Below are 17,826 nucleotides of genomic sequence, written 5' to 3'. Positions count from 1 at the left end.
GGCTCATCAAATACATCCCGATAATCCAACAAAAACTCTGGAACTTCAGAAGGAGTGGAAGACGAAATAGACAAAAATGGAACATCACCATGTACCCCCTGGCAACCCCAGCTGGACACAGACATAGATTTCCAGTCCAATACTGGATTATGAACCTGTAGCCATGGCAACCCCAAAACGACCACATCATGCAGATTATGCAACACCAGAAAGCGGATATCTTCCTGATGTGCAGGAGCCATGTACATGGTCAATTGGGTCCAGTACTGAGGCTTATTCTTGGCCAAAGGCGTAGCATCAATTCTTCTCAATGGAATAGGATACTGCAAGGGCTCCAAGAAAAAACCACAGCGCCTAGCATACTCCAAGTCCATCAAATTCAGGGCAGCGCCTGAATCCACAAATGCCATAACAGAATAGGATGACAAAGAACAAATCAGAGTAACGGACAATAGAAATTTAGACTGTACAGTACCAATGGTGTCAGACCTAGCGAACCGCTTAGTGCGCTTCGGACAATTGGAGATAGCATGAGTGGCATCACCACAGTAAAAACATAGCCCATTCCGACGTCTGTGTTCTTGCCGTTAAGTTCTGGTCAAAGTCCTATCACATTGCATAGGCTCAGGTCCATACTCAGATAGTACCGCCAAATGGTGCACAGCTTTACGCTCACGCAAGCGTCGATCGATCTGAATGGCCAAAGACATAGACTCATTCAGACCAGCAGGCATGGGAAATCCCACCATGACATCCTTAAGGGCTTCAGAGAGACCCTTTCTGAAGATTGCTGCCAGGGCACATTCATTCCACTGAGTGAGCACAGACCACTTTCTAAACTTCTGACAATATATCTCCGCTTCATCCTGACCCTGACACAGAGCCAGCAAGATTTTCTCTGCCTGATCCACTGAATTAGGTTTGTCATAAAGCAATCCAAGCGCCAGGAAAAACGCATCAACATCACGCAATGCCGGATCTCCTGGCGCAAGGGAAAATGCCCCGTCTTGAGGGTCACCGCGTAACAAAGAATTAATGATCTTTACTTGTTGAACAGGGTCACCTGAGGAGCGAGGTTTCAAGGCAAGAAACAAGTTACAATTATTTTTGAAATTCAAGAACTTAGATCTATCACCAAAAAACAAATCAGGAATTGGAATCCTAGGCTCTGACATCGGATTCTGAACCACAAAATCTTGAATGTTTTGTACACTTATAGTGAGATTATTCATCAAAGAGGACAGACCTTGAATGTCCATGTCTACACCTGTGTTCTGAACCACCAAGGGGAAAAGAGAGACAAAACACACTGCAAATAAAAAAAAATGGTCTCAGAACTTCTCTTATCCCTCTATTGAGATGCATTAGTACTTTGGGCCACTTGTACTGTTATGACCTGGTGGTCAGGACAATAATGGACCTGGTGGATAAGAGCACACGGAAAGACCTGATAGTTACTGATAATATAGGACGAGCTCTGGGACGTGGGAACTCTGCTGACCGCAATCCCTAATCCTATCAACCACACTAGAAATAGCCGTGGATTGCGCCTAACGCTCCCTATGCAACTCGGCACAGCCTAAGAAACTAGCTAGCCCTGAAGATAGAAAAATAAAGCCTACCTTGCCTCAGAGAAATTCCCCAAAGGAAAAGGTAGCCCCCCACATATAATGACTGAGTAAAGATGAAAATACAAACACAGGGATGAAATAGATTTAGCAAAGTGAGGCCCGACTTACTGAACAGACCGAGGATAGGAAAGGTTACTTTGCGGTCAGCACAAAAACCTACAAAAAGACCACGCAGAGGGCGCAAAAAGACCCTCCGCACCGACTCACGGTGCGGAGGCGCTCCCTCTGCGTCCCAGAGCTTCCAGCAAGCAAGAACAATCGAAATTGCAAGCTGGACAGAAAAATAGCAAACCAGAGAAAAACAAGAAGTCACTTAGCTTCTGCTGGGAAGACTGGTCACAAGAACGATCCAGGAGTGAACTAGACCAATACTGGAACATTGACAGGTGGCCTGGAGCAAAGATCTAAGTGGAGTTAAATAGAGCAGCCAGCTAACGAATTAACCTCGTCACCTGAGGAAGGAAACTCAGAAACACCCACAGCCACCAGAGAAAGTCCATGGACAGAACCAGCCGAAGTACCATTCATGACCACAGGAGGGAGCCCGACAACACAACTCACAACAGTGGTCCCATGAGACCTCCTGCAGATGTGGCCCTAGGAGATCTCCTTCAGATGTGGCCCTAGGAGACCTCCTTCAGATGTGGCCCCAGGAGACCTCCTGCATTTACAGTTCCCTTGGGAATATTGCATCTTTGCTAATTCTGACTCTATCAGTTATTTAGAATCTCCAAAAAGTAGGTTTATTTCATAGAAATTGTTAGAAAGGAACCAGCTGATATTTCAAGACAGATAACAGTGCTGACAATTTATATGATGTTTTTCCTATAGTATGTCCTTGAAAATACCTTATGTTTTGGAGCTGCTACTTGAGACCACACTTCTGTGAACACAGAACAGAAAATGTTCCCTGATTAACCAGCAGACATTAAACGCAGTTGACACATCTCTTCTCAGAGCTACTCATCTGAATGTTATCATCAAAGCTATTCTGACAATATGGAAAAGATTTCATAATATGTGGGAACGTTTCTTTATCCAGCGCTGATTTCACTATCAAAAGCAAAAATATGAAAAAGCATAAATTTGCCACTTTTTAAATAAATGGGGCAGGATTTTTGCTTCAATAAGTCAGAGTTGTACACAAAGGTGGATTGATGACAGAAGAGTGGAATCATTTTACGTCATGGACAAATCTCACTCGCCAATATTGACAAGTTTGGAAATCAGCCTAAAGTGTATGGGGTCCAATGAAAAATGATTGTTGGGGAAATGAGGACCCTGTATGTATGATTTTGGACTGCAAATCCTTTTGTCTTCCCAAGAAAAAAATCCTTGATTAAAGATGTCACATCACAGCAGCTTTCTCATAGAGAACAGAGGAGCTCTCGGCGCTGCACAGGAGAGCTGGGTGAGATAGCTGCAGGTCAAACATTTAATCGAACCATTGTTCAGCTGACAGCTCTCTAATGCTTATGGGAGCTTTAATCAAACACTATATATGGCCCCATTCAAACAGCTGTATTTTCAATCTTTGTGTGCATTGGATGCTGACCATAAAATGATCTATTGTCAAGTCTGAAAAATTAAGGATTGCTACATTTCTATTACTGTAAGAATTATAATCCATACATGAATACAGAACCAGAATCAGTAGATAAAAGAATTACCAGAATCACTCACTATCAATACATGAATGCATCTACAAAACCATCATCAGTACATAAAAACATATTCAAAACCGCAATCAGTATGTTAATATGTCTCCAGAATGAAAATTAGTACAAGCATATAGCCCTCAAAACCTTGTCATGGGTACATAAATGCAGCGCCATTACCTTAATTAGTATGCGATTAGATCAACAGAAGAACCATCAGTACATAAATACAGCATCAGAACCAGCATCAGTACATATATGTCACTTGAACCACCATCAGTACGTGAGTATTGCACCAAAACCATTATCAGTGCATAAATTCATAAACATTATTATTAGTGCATGAATACAACACCAGAACCACCATCAGTACACGAATACATCACAATAACCACCATCAGCGCATTAATGTGGTAGCAGAACCATTATAAGTGCATGAATATAGTACCAGAAACATCATCAGTACAAAATACATCACCAGAACTACCATCATTGCATGAATAAAACACCAGAACAGCCATCAATACAGTAATACAGCACCAGGGCCACTATCAGGACAAGAAAACACACCAATATCATCATCAGTACATACATACATCACTAGAACCATTATCAGTATGGCAATCTTTCACTCAAACCACTATCTGTACATGAATACAAAACCAGAACCACCATCAGTACATGAGCACAGTACCAGAACCACTATCAGTACATAAATAGTGCTCTAAACTTAGTACAGCAATCAACTGCAATGTCAGGTCAGTCACCAAAAACACTATTGTGTTGCATAAACCTTCAACTCTCAGTATGCCCTTAAAATTATAAGGAGATGATGGGAGATGTTAATTGTTGCCAGCCATCACCTGACTGCAGACCATAGATGAATCTCAGTACTCATTAAATATTTACTAGTGCTACTGCCTGCATCTAAAGAGTATCTTAGCTTTTAGGATATATCTTACATGTTTAACGTCCTTCAATTCTGAACAAATTTGAGCGATTGGTGGAGTTCTCAGGTTCCAGACACACCCAAAAGATTTTTTGGACGTGCACAGGATCTCACAGAAAGCCTATGAATTTACAGTATACTGCATCTGTACTCTTCTTTATGTGATCTCTCTTGTCTCTTAAAGCGCAAACTTCTAAAAGGCATTTGAGTGATTGTGGAGGTCCCTGGAACACCACTGGTCTGCTAAGATTTAAAGGACCTAAAACATAAAACAATCTCCCAAAACTTTTTTTTTCTTTTTAAGGTGCATTTACACTGGCCAATAATTAGGTACCGATTATCGGCTTATCTAAACAGGACGTCAACCACCCTATTCACAACCAAAACATTCGTTCCTTGGGTGGAATGATTTTTAAGCTTACTTAGCTACTTAATGGCAGTGCCAATTTTGAGCTTAATGACCAAGCCCCATTTTTCAAATCTGACATGCATCACTGCGTTTTTTCGTGACAGACTGTTCTTTATGTCAGTGGTAAATTAACGTCAATACTGTTTTTCGAAAATTTTGCAATTTTTAAGCTTTGTAGCCTTAAACCAGGTAGTCACACCACACAAAATAGTTAATACAAATAATTTCCATTTATTTTCTTTACATTAGCATTGTTTTTAAAATGTCCTTTTATTTTGTTAGGATGTTAAACGAGTTAAAATATTGCAGCAATTTTTCATTTTTTTTTCAAAGTAATTTATAAATCATATTTTTTACAGATCTATTCCGTTTTGAAGTGACTTTGAGGGGCCTATATACAGTGGGGAAAATAAGTATTTGATACACTGCCGATTTTTTGTTGTGCTCGAATAATATGTTTGAGTCCCGGCGGCTGCTTGTCTCATGGCTGTTTGACAGCAGCAACAAATGCGGGCCTTGCCTAACAAACAGGTCCTGCATGTGTTGCGGCTGTAGGACAACCACGAGACATGCAGTCGCGGGGACTTGAACATATTTTTCGAGCACGCAGAAGACACTCGGTTAGCCCCCGAGCATGGTCAGATAATACCTTTTCCGAGCACATTCGCTCATCACTAATCTCATTCTATTTTTGAGAGGTTGTGACAGTTTTTTGGGGAGTGATTCTGTTCTGCCATTTAAACTTTTTTTTCTTCCCATATGGTGATCACAATGCTGGTAATTATGATATTTATTTAGTATGTACCGTTATACTGGGTATGATACAATATCTAAGTTTTGTTAAGTTTTTTTTATTGATGATTAGAGATTTGAAGAGTTATTTGAACTTTTATATTTTTTTTGTGGATGTGATGCACTTTCGGGTGTTATAAAATAACAATGATACCCATTATTGTGTTTTTTGCAGCTTCTTACCAAGGACCTAGAGTGCCGCTTTTCATCATTAGCTGACATCCAGACTTCTCCATACTTGGCTGACATGAATTGGGATGCAGTATTGGAGAAATCCATCACGCCTAGCTTTGTTCCAAATGTAAGAATTTATTTTATATGTGTATACTACTGGTAGAATGTTGGAGATTGCAATGACACAGTTTCTAGTCTGTGGACAGCATGAGAATGACAACCTTAAGGCTATGTGCCCACATTGACTCTTACAAATCCCATTATTTTTAATGCCTTTCTGCAATTGCTGTACCCATGCAGCGTTTTTTTTTCCGCAGCGGAAACGCATAGCGGTAAAAAACGCAGCATGTTCATTAATTTTGCGGAATCGCGGCGATTTTGCCGTTATAGAAGTGTATTGGGACGCATGAAAAAAAACACGTGAAAAAAAGCGACAAAAACGCAAAAAAAAAACGTGAGCGGATTTCCTGGCAAGGGTGTCTGGTTTTGATGAGAAAAATTCTGCTTAGATTCTGCAACGTGGGCACCAAGCCTTATAGTTTTACTTCCACACTACAATGTTGTGTACAGAACAGAAGGCGAAACGGACCAAAATCAAATAAATATAACTCAAAGACTAATTACAGGGTACGTCATACAGATGCAGCAGAACTGAGGTCATCATGTTAGAATGCCCAAAGTTTACAATACATACATGCTAGCCACCTTAGGGAGAGACCCAAGTTGGGCTAAAATACATTTTCTTTCGTTTCCCTATTGTAATGTCTTAACTCTTTGAAGATTCCGTCATTTAAAGCTTTGAGGAAGCAACAAGGTTTTTTTTGGTGTTGAAAGAGGATCTATCACTTTCTGGGAGACTTCATAAGGTAAAAGATGGGCAAAATATAAACCTACTCAAACATATATAACTATAAAAATTAAAAAGCGCCCTCTCTAATTTACTAATAAATAAGAGAGGTAGGTTAAATTGGCCTGAAACTGGGCTTTCCACCATCTCACTATCTTGACAGATGTGATAGACTTCTTGCTTCTGAGTTAGGAGGTACTACTCTGTGTGGGGAGACAGTATGGAAATATAGTGGAGATATGTACTGATGGTTTACTTCAATATGAAGGTATGATGGATTCCTATGCGTTATGGTGCAGCAAAAGGAGGAGGCTATAAGAACATAGAAGTACCTCCATGTGTGTCTGCTGTGGGCTCTATGTGTATGCACTGACAGTTCTCAGATAAACCCTTTAGAAGCAGCTGTGTCCTCCTTTAGTAGATCAACTCTTTACAATCAGCTATATTTTTCCCTAGCACATTGTAGATTAAAAGGTTTGGAAACTGCTTGGACAGACCCATTTTAAATGCTATAGATCCACATGGAAAATGAAAATAACATACAATCACTTCCTTTCCTGGATTGGTCCTATTCTAGTGATGTATCTACTGGCTCTCATGTGATATTGCTTTGTCACGTCAGGGCTACACTCTATCGGCAGCCACTAATGGGATGCAGCCTTCACAGTTCTCTCAGATGGGCCGTATGAAGGAAGTTTGATAGCTAAAGTCAATAAGTGGGCAATGACAGGCACCAAAGATCACATGACAAAATAATGTCAAGTAAGCACTTGAATTTTTTGTGCTCATCTCTAGTCAGAACTATTACAGCAATCGATACGGTATTTTGTATGTTTTACTATTTTTGCACACTTTAAAAAAATCAAACATTCTTTTGTGTCGCCATATTCTAATAGCTTTAATTTCTCTATCAAAGTTGCGTGAAGGCTTTTTATTTGTTGGACAAGCTCCGTTAGTCCAATTTTCAGATAGATACATTGAAATGATAAAAATGTATTCTGTATATCTTTGCATTTGAGCAACCACACACTGAGATAATGGTTAATAGGCAGATTAGGCGTGTAGGTATAGCGGCGCGTAATGGAACCAATCTTCTAGAAATTAGTTATGCAAAATTACTATGGAATATGATAAAAAAAACATGGCATTGATGAGAGGCATAAGCAGTTATATCCGGATTATGTGCTGCCTTGGCTTCCTCAGAAACACAACATAATGTCATACTACAAGTGCTTCTCATTAAAATAGAATATCATCAAAAAGTTAATTTATTTCAGTTCTTCAATACAAAAAGTGATACTCCTATATTATATAGAGCAGGGGTGTCAAACTGCATTCCTCGAGGGCTGCAAACAGGTCATGTTTTCAGGATTTCCTTGTACTGCACAGGTGATAATTTAATCACCTACGCAAATAATGAGTTGGTGATTAAATTATCACCTGTGCAGTACAAGGAAATCCTGAAAACATGACCTGTTCGCAGCCCTTGAGGAATGCAGTTTGACACCCCTGCTATAGATGAGAGTGCGTCCCTCTCTGGCGATCCGGTGCCACGCATATCTGAGCTCCTCACCCTGATTATGGGCCACAGACTCCATTAGCGACTTAGTTCGCCTAGAGCCCTTTCGTTTTCTCATTTATTGCATTACTCCACAGTTTCGCGTAAGAAGGTGATTTTTCCTTCCACACGTTGTAACCAGCTTAACCAGATAAATTGGAAATTGTTCTGAAGAAGGTCCGGTGAGACCGAAAACGTTTAACTGGGACTTGCAATAAAGCTGATTAACTTCACCTTACTACCGTTTTGAGTGCCAAGTTTATTGTATACATTGACTGACGGGTTGGAGACCCTACTTGAGCACCATCTCTCACCAACTAGCAGAGTGCCGTGTTTTGTTTATTATTTGATTACCCCTGCTATAGAGTCATTACAAACAGAGTGATCTATTTCAAGTGATTATTTCTGTTAATGTTGATGATTATGGCTTACAGCCAATGAAATCCAATCATTGATGTGGGAGGGGTTAGCTTTCTGAGCTCTGCTACATGCTAAATCTAAAAAGTGCGATTGTGTCCCAGCAAACTAAGTGCTACATTGTTGGAATCACTTTCCCTATATTATGCTGCTCTCTGGTGGGGCTGCAAAAACCTAGCAATAGATTCTCTGTAAGAAGGCAGGAGGCCTCTTCGTGATTGGCTTTCATTAAAAGGAATATTTTATTTATCCTGAAAATCTCATTCCCCTTTTCTTGGCAAAACATTTTCTTCTCCGCAGTGGTTAGATGAGAAAAAAAAATGGATTTGTAGCTTTCTGTATATTCTATTTGTGTAGGATATGATTTTAATCATACTCACCTACCGCAATCTGCCAATATGTCTTGTGCAAGCCAATTCTCAGTGTTAGACATGCCGCCAATGAAATGTCATGTTTACCAAGATAAGAAGAACATTATGGCCGTGAATATTTAATACACTACATAACATCTGAGACAAGTGAAATGAGCAGACATTTTGGCAGGGGACGTGTGTTGGCTGACTCTCCGCTCTTGATGATTGCGTGCCAGCTGTAGCCTCTGACTGAATAACCACAGGTTTTACAGGGAAGAATATCCCAGAAAGTCATTAGTGCATTTTTTTTGCATAATTGTTAATCTTCTACACTTCACTTTCCTCTTGGTGGTTGACATGGAATTAAAATGTCTTACCCATTCTTCCGAAAATGATCTTCCAAAAAAAATGGAATTATTATCTATTATTATTTTGTATTTATTTATTGGGTTTCAGACATAATACAGAGGTTAGGTACATTTGACATAGAATATATATTCACAACAGGACATAGGACACAGAACAGAAGTTGGACATAACATTAGACATATTTCCATTTCATTTGAAAAAAATTAACTCAGGCTCCAGCACGTATAGTGCTGAGAGAATTAATTTGAAATATCAGGGCCGGGTTTTACAAGCAGTCAAAGAGATGGGTGGGACTGGCTGCTCACATGTCCCACCCCAGAGGCGTGGTATGGGAGATAAAATGGAGACCAGTTGTCTCATTCAGTGTCTTTACAAAAGGACACTAAACTGAGCGGGCAGACCCACACTACTATACGGACTGTTTACTTTCTGTTTTTTCACTCTGTGCCGGCCTTTTTGTTTTGCTTATGCTAAGCAGTTTATGAAGTTTAATAAACCAGCCTGGACATTTTGATGAAACCGCTTCCTGTGCCTACCTCAACCGCACCTGAGTCAGTAGAAACCCTACAGAATGAATAGAGCGGCAGCGGGCATAATTAACCACTACTCCTTTCACATGGGTCTTTTCAGAGCCCAGTCATCAGATTCCAGTAGTCAGACCCCTGGCAGTTGCAAAATTATCAACAATCCCAAAGATAGGGGGATCATTTTGAAACTTGAGAATGCCCCTAAAATTCTTTGACATTGCTCATTATTACTATTCTTACACTCTGATTCATCAAGATGGGCAATTTTTCTTGCCGGTGCCGGTGTTGATGAAAGCCTGTGGTGGAGTCAGACATTCCTGCGTCTCCATGAATCGGGAACGTTTGACTAACTTTGCACCACATCACGAATCTTACAACAGTCCCCTACTAGGGTAAGATTTGTGGAGTCAATATCGCGACAGCTCATCATGAATTAGATGAGTCATAGCGCACCTCTGTCATGCCCAGCTGTGCCTATTTTAGTGTAGCTGGGAGAAACTGGCATGAAAACTCCAAAAGTAACTCAAAAGTTTTTGCGAAACTCCATGTAGCGCCAAAATATTACATCGTAACATACATAGTAACATAGATAGCAAGACCGAAAAAAGACATTTGTCCATCCAGTTCAGCCTACATTACAATTTTTCAAAGCAATTTACTCCAGAATTCTGACTAAATAGCTTTGATGAATCAGAGCCTTAGTGTATATTTGCAATGTTAATTAGTATTTTTTATATATAGTCTATATTTAAAAATCACATTTATTAGTAACGTTGTAATGGTGAATGAAAGACTGCTGAATGCAGAGTTCATGTGTATGGTGATGGTATTTTGTCAGAGATAATCAAATACAACTCCCTAGACATACATGCAGCACTGGCAAAACTATTCACCCACATCCTGGGTGCCGGCTACTTCCCCCAAAGCTGGAATCAAGGTCTCATAACACCCATCTACAAGAATGGGGACTGATATGATCCAGAAAACTACAGAGTGATGTGTGTCAACAGCATTATGGGAAAACTGGTTAACAGCATCATTAATAAAAGGATCACCACCTTCATCACCCATCATGCTGACATCATCAGCAGGACCCAAGCTGGGTTCATGCCGAACCACCACACCACCGATCACATCTACACTCTGTACAGCCTCATCAAAACCCATGTCCACAGCAAAAAACAAGGTAAAATATTTGCCCGTTTTGTGGACTTTAAGAAGTCCTTTGACTCAGTGTGACAACCCGCTTGTTCCTGAAACTCCTGGAGAGCAGAATAGGTGGCAGAACCAATGACGTCATCAAGAGCTCATACATTGCAGTGTGAAGGTGAAAAGGACAACTTTCTTTAGGCAGGGCCATGCAGTCAGACAGGAATTAAGCCTGAGCCCAACCCTATTCAGTATCTTCATAAAGGGACTGGCTGCAGGTCTGGAATCCTCCTTCACCCCTGGACTCAGTCTGCATGACCCAGAGGTGAACTTCTTGCTTTACGCACACGAACTTCTACTACTCTCCCCAACCAAGAAAGGCTTCCAAGATAGCATGGCAGTGATGAAAACATTCAGGACCACATGGCCCATCAACCAAGGGATGACCAAAGTCATGGTGTTTCAGAAAAGGAACCAGAACAAAACCCCTACTCCCTTCCTCATGTTAAATGGAGCCAAGCTGGAGAAGACCATCAACTATTTCTACCTCAGTGTGGAGCTAAGCCAAACCAGTAGCCTCAAGCAAGCAGCAGAGGTCGTGAAAGGAAAATCGTGCAGAACATTCTACACCATTAGAAGACAACTGTACCACCTCAAACCATGGTGAGATTCTGGCTTAAGATATTTGTCAGCTTCATCACCCCTATACTGCTGTACTAAAGCGAGGTATGGGATCCTGCGACCTATCCAGACCAGACAAAGTGGGGTCTGAGCCCAACCAAAGTCTTCCACCAGGAGTTGTGCAGATATCTTCTCCAGTTCCATAGCAGCACCTCAAATAAAGCGTGTCATGCAGAGCTGGGCCGATTCCACGTATAGCTCACTATACACAAGAGGGCACTATCACACCAAGTGCACATACAGGGCAGGAACTCTAGATCCTACCATCATAAAGCCCTGCTGAGAAGGAGCCTAGAGCAAGCCAAGAACTCCAGCAGCCAGTGAAGCCAAGGTCACCAACACACCCGACAAAAGATCAGGGAGCTGCAAGAAGCGATGCATAAAAGGGATGAATAAGTGAATTGGAGAACTCCCAGAAGCTCACCATTTACCGGTCACTGCAAAAGTACTACACTTTGGCCCCATATCTGGACAGGTTACGCCACCCCAAAAGACAGGCAGGCTATGAGTAACGACAGATTGAGTACCCACAGCCTAGAGGTGGAAACAGAGCAGCACCAACAGAGATACAAGCCGTGAGAGAACAGACTGTGTCAGCACTGCCAGCAGGAGGCCCTGCAGGACAAGGTACCCTTCCTGCTGCACTGCAACAAATACTCAGCAGTGAGGGCCTCCCACCTCCAGAGACTCTTCACTCACATCCCAGACTTCCCATCCATGGATGAGGAGAGGAGACTCCGTATCCTACTGGGAGAAAACGAGTCAATTATGGAGATCACCACATGTCATAAGCTGAGAGGAATGTAAGACCCCCAAAAGGACTATTGCCGCCCAAATTGTGCCTCCCAACATTCCATCCCCATAACCCCAATTTTCTTTCCTGTGACACATAGCCTATTTGAATTTAATTAAATTATTTAATGATGCAGGACTGATGAGCAATAAAGGCAACAGGGGTCTGATGGTAAGATAGGAAGTAAATGAATAGCATAAACATTTTACCAGTGCCCCCACAAAGACTGTCCAGTTAAAATTTTCACCCACAGATTATGGGGGAGAGTATCCCGACAGAAGCAGCTTACAAACTTCACCCCCAGACCATGGGGCACAGTACCTCCACAGAAGCTGTTTCAGATTTTACCCACAGAACATGGGGAGCAATATCCCCACATAAGATTACGCAAAATTTCAGCCACAGAACATTGGTCCTAAATGTTCAAAAATGTATGATATGTAACATAGTAACATAGTAACATAGTTAGTAAGGCCGAAAAAAGACATTTGTCCATCCAGTTCAGCCTATATTCCATCACAATAAATACCCAGATCTACGTCCTTCTACAGAACCTAATAATTGTATGATACAATATTGTTCTGCTCCAGGAAGACATCCAGGCCTCTCTTGAACCCCTCGACTGAGTTCGCCATCACCACCTCCTCAGGCAAGCAATTCCAGATTCTCACTGCCCTAACAGTAAAGAATCCTCTTCTATGTTGGTGGAAAAACCTTCTCTCCTCCAGACGCAAAGAATGCCCCCTTGTGCCCGTCACCTTCCTTGGTATAAACAGATCCTCAGCGAGATATTTGTATTGTCCCCTTATATACTTATACATGGTTATTAGATCGCCCCTCAGTCGTCTTTTTTCTAGACTAAATAATCCTAATTTCGCTAATCTATCTGGGTATTGTAGTTCTCCCATCCCCTTTATTAATTTTGTTGCCCTCCTTTGTACTCTCTCTAGTTCCATTATATCCTTCCTGAGCACCGGTGCCCAAAACTGGACACAGTACTCCATGTGCGGTCTAACTAGGGATTTGTACAGAGGCAGTATAATGCTCTCATCAGGTGTATCCAGACCTCTTTTAATGCACCCCATGATCCTGTTTGCTTTGGCAGCTGCTGCCTGGCACTGGCTGCTCCAGGTAAGTTTATCATTAACTAGGATCCCCAAGTCCTTCTCCCTGTCAGATTTACCCAGTGGTTTCCCGTTCAGTGTGTAATGGTGATATTGATTCCCTCTTCCCATGTGTATAACCTTACATTTATCATTGTTAAACCTCATCTGCCACCTTTCAGCCCAAGTTTCCAACTTATCCAGATCCATCTGTAGCAGAATACTATCTTCTCTTGTATTAACTGCTTTACATAGTTTTGTATCATCTGCAAATATCGATATTTTACTGTGTAAACCTTCTACCAGATCATTAATGAATATGTTGAAGAGAACAGGTCCCAATACTGACCCCTGCGGTACCCCACTGGTCACAGCGACCCAGTTAGAGACTATACCATTTATAACCACCCTCTGCTTTCTATCACTAAGCCAGCTACTAACCCATTTACACACATTTTCCCCCAGACCAAGCATTCTCATTTTGTGTACCAACCTCTTGTGCGGCACGGTATCAAACGCTTTGGAAAAATCGAGATATACCACGTCCAATGACTCACCGTGGTCCAGTCTATAGCTTACCTCTTCATAAAAACTGATTAGATTGGTTTGACAGGAGCGATTTCTCATAAACCCATGCTGATATGGAGTTAAACAGTTATTCTCATTGAGATAATCCAGAACAACATCCCTCAGAAACCCTTCAAATATTTTACCAACAATAGAGGTTAGACTTACTGGCCTATAATTTCCAGGTTCACTTTTAGAGCCCTTTTTGAATATTGGCACCACATTTGCTATGCGCCAGTCCTGCGGAACAGACCCTGTCGCTATAGAGTCACTAAAAATAAGAAATAATGGTTTATCTATTACATTACTTAGTTCTCTTAGTACTCGTGGGTGTATGCCATCCGGACCCGGAGATTTATCTATTTTAATCTTATTTAGCCGGTTTCGCACCTCTTCTTGGGTTAGATTGGTGACCCTTAATATAGGGTTTTCATTGTTTCTTGGGATTTCACCTAGCATTTCATTTTCCACCGTGAATACCGTGGAGAAGAAGGTGTTTAATATGTTAGCTTTTTCCTCGTCATCTACAACCATTCTTTCCTCACTATTTTTTAAGGGGCCTACATTTTCAGTTTTTATTCTTTTACTATTGATATAGTTGAAGAACAGTTTGGGATTAGTTTTACTCTCCTTAGCAATGTGCTTCTCTGTTTCCTTTTTGGCAGCTTTAATTAGTTTTTTAGATAAAGTATTTTTCTCCCTATAGTTTTTTAGAGCTTCAATGGTGCCATCCTGCTTTAGTAGTGCAAATGCTTTCTTTTTACTGTTAATTGCCTGTCTTACTTCTTTGTTTAGCCACATTGGGTTTTTCCTATTTCTAGTCCTTTTATTCCCACAAGGTATAAACCGCTTACACTGCCTATTTAGGATGTTCTTAAACATTTCCCATTTATTATCTGTATTCTCATTTCTGAGGATATTGTCCCAGTCTACCAGATTAAGGGCATCTCTAAGCTGTTCAAACTTTGCCTTCCTAAAGTTCAATGTTTTTGTGACTCCCTGACAAGTCCCCCTAGTGAAAGACAGGTGAAACTGCACAATATTGTGGTCGCTATTTCCTAAATGCCCGACCACCTGCAGATTTGTTATTCTGTCAGGTCTATTAGATAGTATTAGGTCTAAAAGTGCTGCTCCTCTGGTTGGATTCTGCACCAATTGTGAAAGATAATTTTTCTTGGTTATTAGCAGAAACCTGTTGCCTTTATGGGTTTCACAGGTTTCTGTTTCCCAGTTAATATCCGGGTAGTTAAAGTCCCCCATAACCAGGACCTCATTATGGGTTGCAGCTTCATCTATCTGCTTTAGAAGTAGACTTTCCATGCTTTCTGTTATATTTGGGGGTTTGTAACAGACCCCAATGAGAATTTTGTTACCATTTTTCCCTCCATGAATTTCAACCCATATGGACTCGACATCCTCATTCCCTTCGCTAATATCCTCCCTTAAAGTGGACTTTAGACAAGACTTTACATAGAGACAAACCCCTCCTCCTCTCCGATTTTTACGATCCTTTCTAAACAGACTGTAACCCTGTAAGTTAACTGCCCAGTCATAGCTTTCATCTAACCATGTCTCGGTTATTCCCACTATGTCAAAGTTACCTGTAGATATTTCTGCTTCTAGTTCTTCCATCTTGTTTGTCAGGCTTCTGGCGTTTGCGAGCATGCAGTTTAGAGGATTTTGTTTTGTTCCAATCTCCTCACTGTGGATTGTTTTAGAAATGTTCTTACCTCCCTTCTGAGTATGTTTTCCTGGGTCGTCTTTGTTCGAGTCTAATGTTTTTCTTCCCGTCCCCTCTTCTTCTAGTTTAACGCCCTCCTGATGAGTGTAGCGAGTCTTCTGGCGAATGTGTGTTTCCCAGGTTTGTTGAGGTGTAGTCCGTCTCTGGCGAGGAGTCCATCATACCAGTAATTCACACCGTGGTCCAGGAATCCAAATCCTTGTTGTCTGCACCATAGTCTTAGCCAGTTGTTTGCATCAAGGATCCTGTTCCATCTCCTGGTGCCATGCCCGTCTACTGGAAGGATAGAAGAAAAAACTACCTGTGCATCCAGTTCCTTTACTTTCTTCCCCAACTCTTCAAAGTCCTTGCAGATTGTTGGTAGGTCCTTCCTTGCCGTGTCATTGGTGCCAACATGTATCAGAAGAAATGGGTGGACGTCCTTGGAGCTGAAGAGCTTTGGTATCCTATCGGTCACATCCTTGATCATCGCACCTGGAAGGCAGCATACTTCTCTTGCAGTTATGTCCGGTCTGCAGATGGCTGCTTCGGTGCCTCTCAGTAGTGAGTCTCCCACCACCACCACTCTTCGTTGCTTCTTGGCTGTACTTTTTGCTGTCACTTGTTGCTGTGTGCCCTTTTCTTTTTTGCTTGCTGGTATTGCTTCATTCTTAGGTGTGCCATCTTCATCCTCTACAAAGATTTGATATCGGTTCTTCAGTTGTGTGGTTGGTGATTTCTCCATGGTCTTCTTGCTTCTTTTGGTCACATGCTTCCACTCATCTGCTTTTGGAGGTTCTCTGACACTTTTTGCACCTTCTGTGACCAGTAGAGATGCTTCTGTTCTGTCTAGAAAGTCTTCATTCTCTTTGATGAGTTTCAAAGTTGCTATTCTTTCTTCCAGACCTCGCACCTTTTCTTCTAAAAGGGCCACTAGTCTACACTTCTGACAGGTGAAATTGGATTCTTCTTCTGGTCGATCTGTGAACATGTAGCACATGCTGCAGCTCACCATGTAGGTTGTCACATCTGCCATGTTGCTCCTAGATCCTGCTGACTTGCTGTGTGTTTTCCTTCTTGTGTAATCTACTCAGCCAAGCTCTCTTGCAATAATGTCCTACAGGCAAAAATTCGGTGATGCTTTCGAAGCAGCTGGTCCCGGCTGTACCCAACGATCTTCTAGCTTAGGGAGACTTCGCTTCTCCCAGAAGGCACCTGGAATATGCAAATTAGCCTCCTGAAGCTTGAATCCCTGGTATGGATTTCTTTTGGCAGAAAACTGTTGGAGAGAGAAAATGCAGGAGCGCTACCTAAGCACAATAAAAGATGTATAAAAATAGGCATGTGGGTGATATATATGTGCTCAACTGGAAGCGTAGTGCAGTAGGCACAACACTAGATTGCAGGTGAATGGGACCCACCACTGCGGTATGTTACCGATCCGGAATGCGTGGAGCTGTGCTGGTCCTGGCATGGTCAGATCTAAGTAGTATATGGATAAAAATTCCAGAGGTGCCGCAAACCCTAACATTATGACACACTTCCAGGAAAAAGTCTGTGTTTGGAGCCCATGCATGGACGCTAGGACTCCAGTATTCCCAAACTTTACAGTTTGGGTTCGTTCATCACTACTCCGCACTTAGACAACAACTGATGAAAACTACTAAAAAGTGGCTACAACATATCAAAATGTTTTTAATAGTTTAGTTACCAATTAAATGGGCCCTATTCAACAGCCCCATCATTACCACCTTGGGCTTCATAGGACATTGTTTGTATTATTTTGTATTATATGCTGTTATATTCAGATATCAAACATTTGCAGGTTCAATCCCTCTGGAAAAAAAAAAATGAACAGCAAAAGTAAAAAGATTTGAAAAATGTGAAAAAAAAGTTTGAATCCTCCGCATTTTGTAATAAAAAATATAGGGTATACAGTTTTATGAAAAAGTTTGGGCACCCCTATTAATCTTAAGCTTAATGTTTTATAAAAATTGTTTTTTTGCAACAGCTATTTCAGTTTCATATATCTAATAACTGTTGGACACAGTAATGTTTCTGCCTTGAAATGAGGTTTATTGTACTAACAGAAAATGTGCAATCTGCATTCAAACAAAATTTGACAGGTG

General features: G+C 41.2%; 1 protein-coding gene across 1 annotated transcript in view; it reads left to right on the top strand.

Moving 5' to 3' along the window:
* The window catches only part of STK32B (serine/threonine kinase 32B), a 298,021-nt gene that overhangs the window by 190,928 nt on the left and 89,267 nt on the right, over window positions 1-17,826 (top strand). The window contains exon 9 of the mRNA XM_069744831.1: window positions 5,615-5,740. Within this exon, the coding sequence (XP_069600932.1) occupies window positions 5,615-5,740 (126 nt within the window). The remainder of the gene's footprint in view (window positions 1-5,614; window positions 5,741-17,826) is intronic.

Source organism: Ranitomeya imitator, chromosome 1 (genome assembly GCF_032444005.1).
Source record: "Ranitomeya imitator isolate aRanImi1 chromosome 1, aRanImi1.pri, whole genome shotgun sequence".
Classification (NCBI taxonomy): Eukaryota; Metazoa; Chordata; class Amphibia; order Anura; family Dendrobatidae; genus Ranitomeya; species Ranitomeya imitator.
Note: the sequence above shows the minus strand (reverse complement) of the source record. Positions and strands in the feature narration are given on the sequence as shown.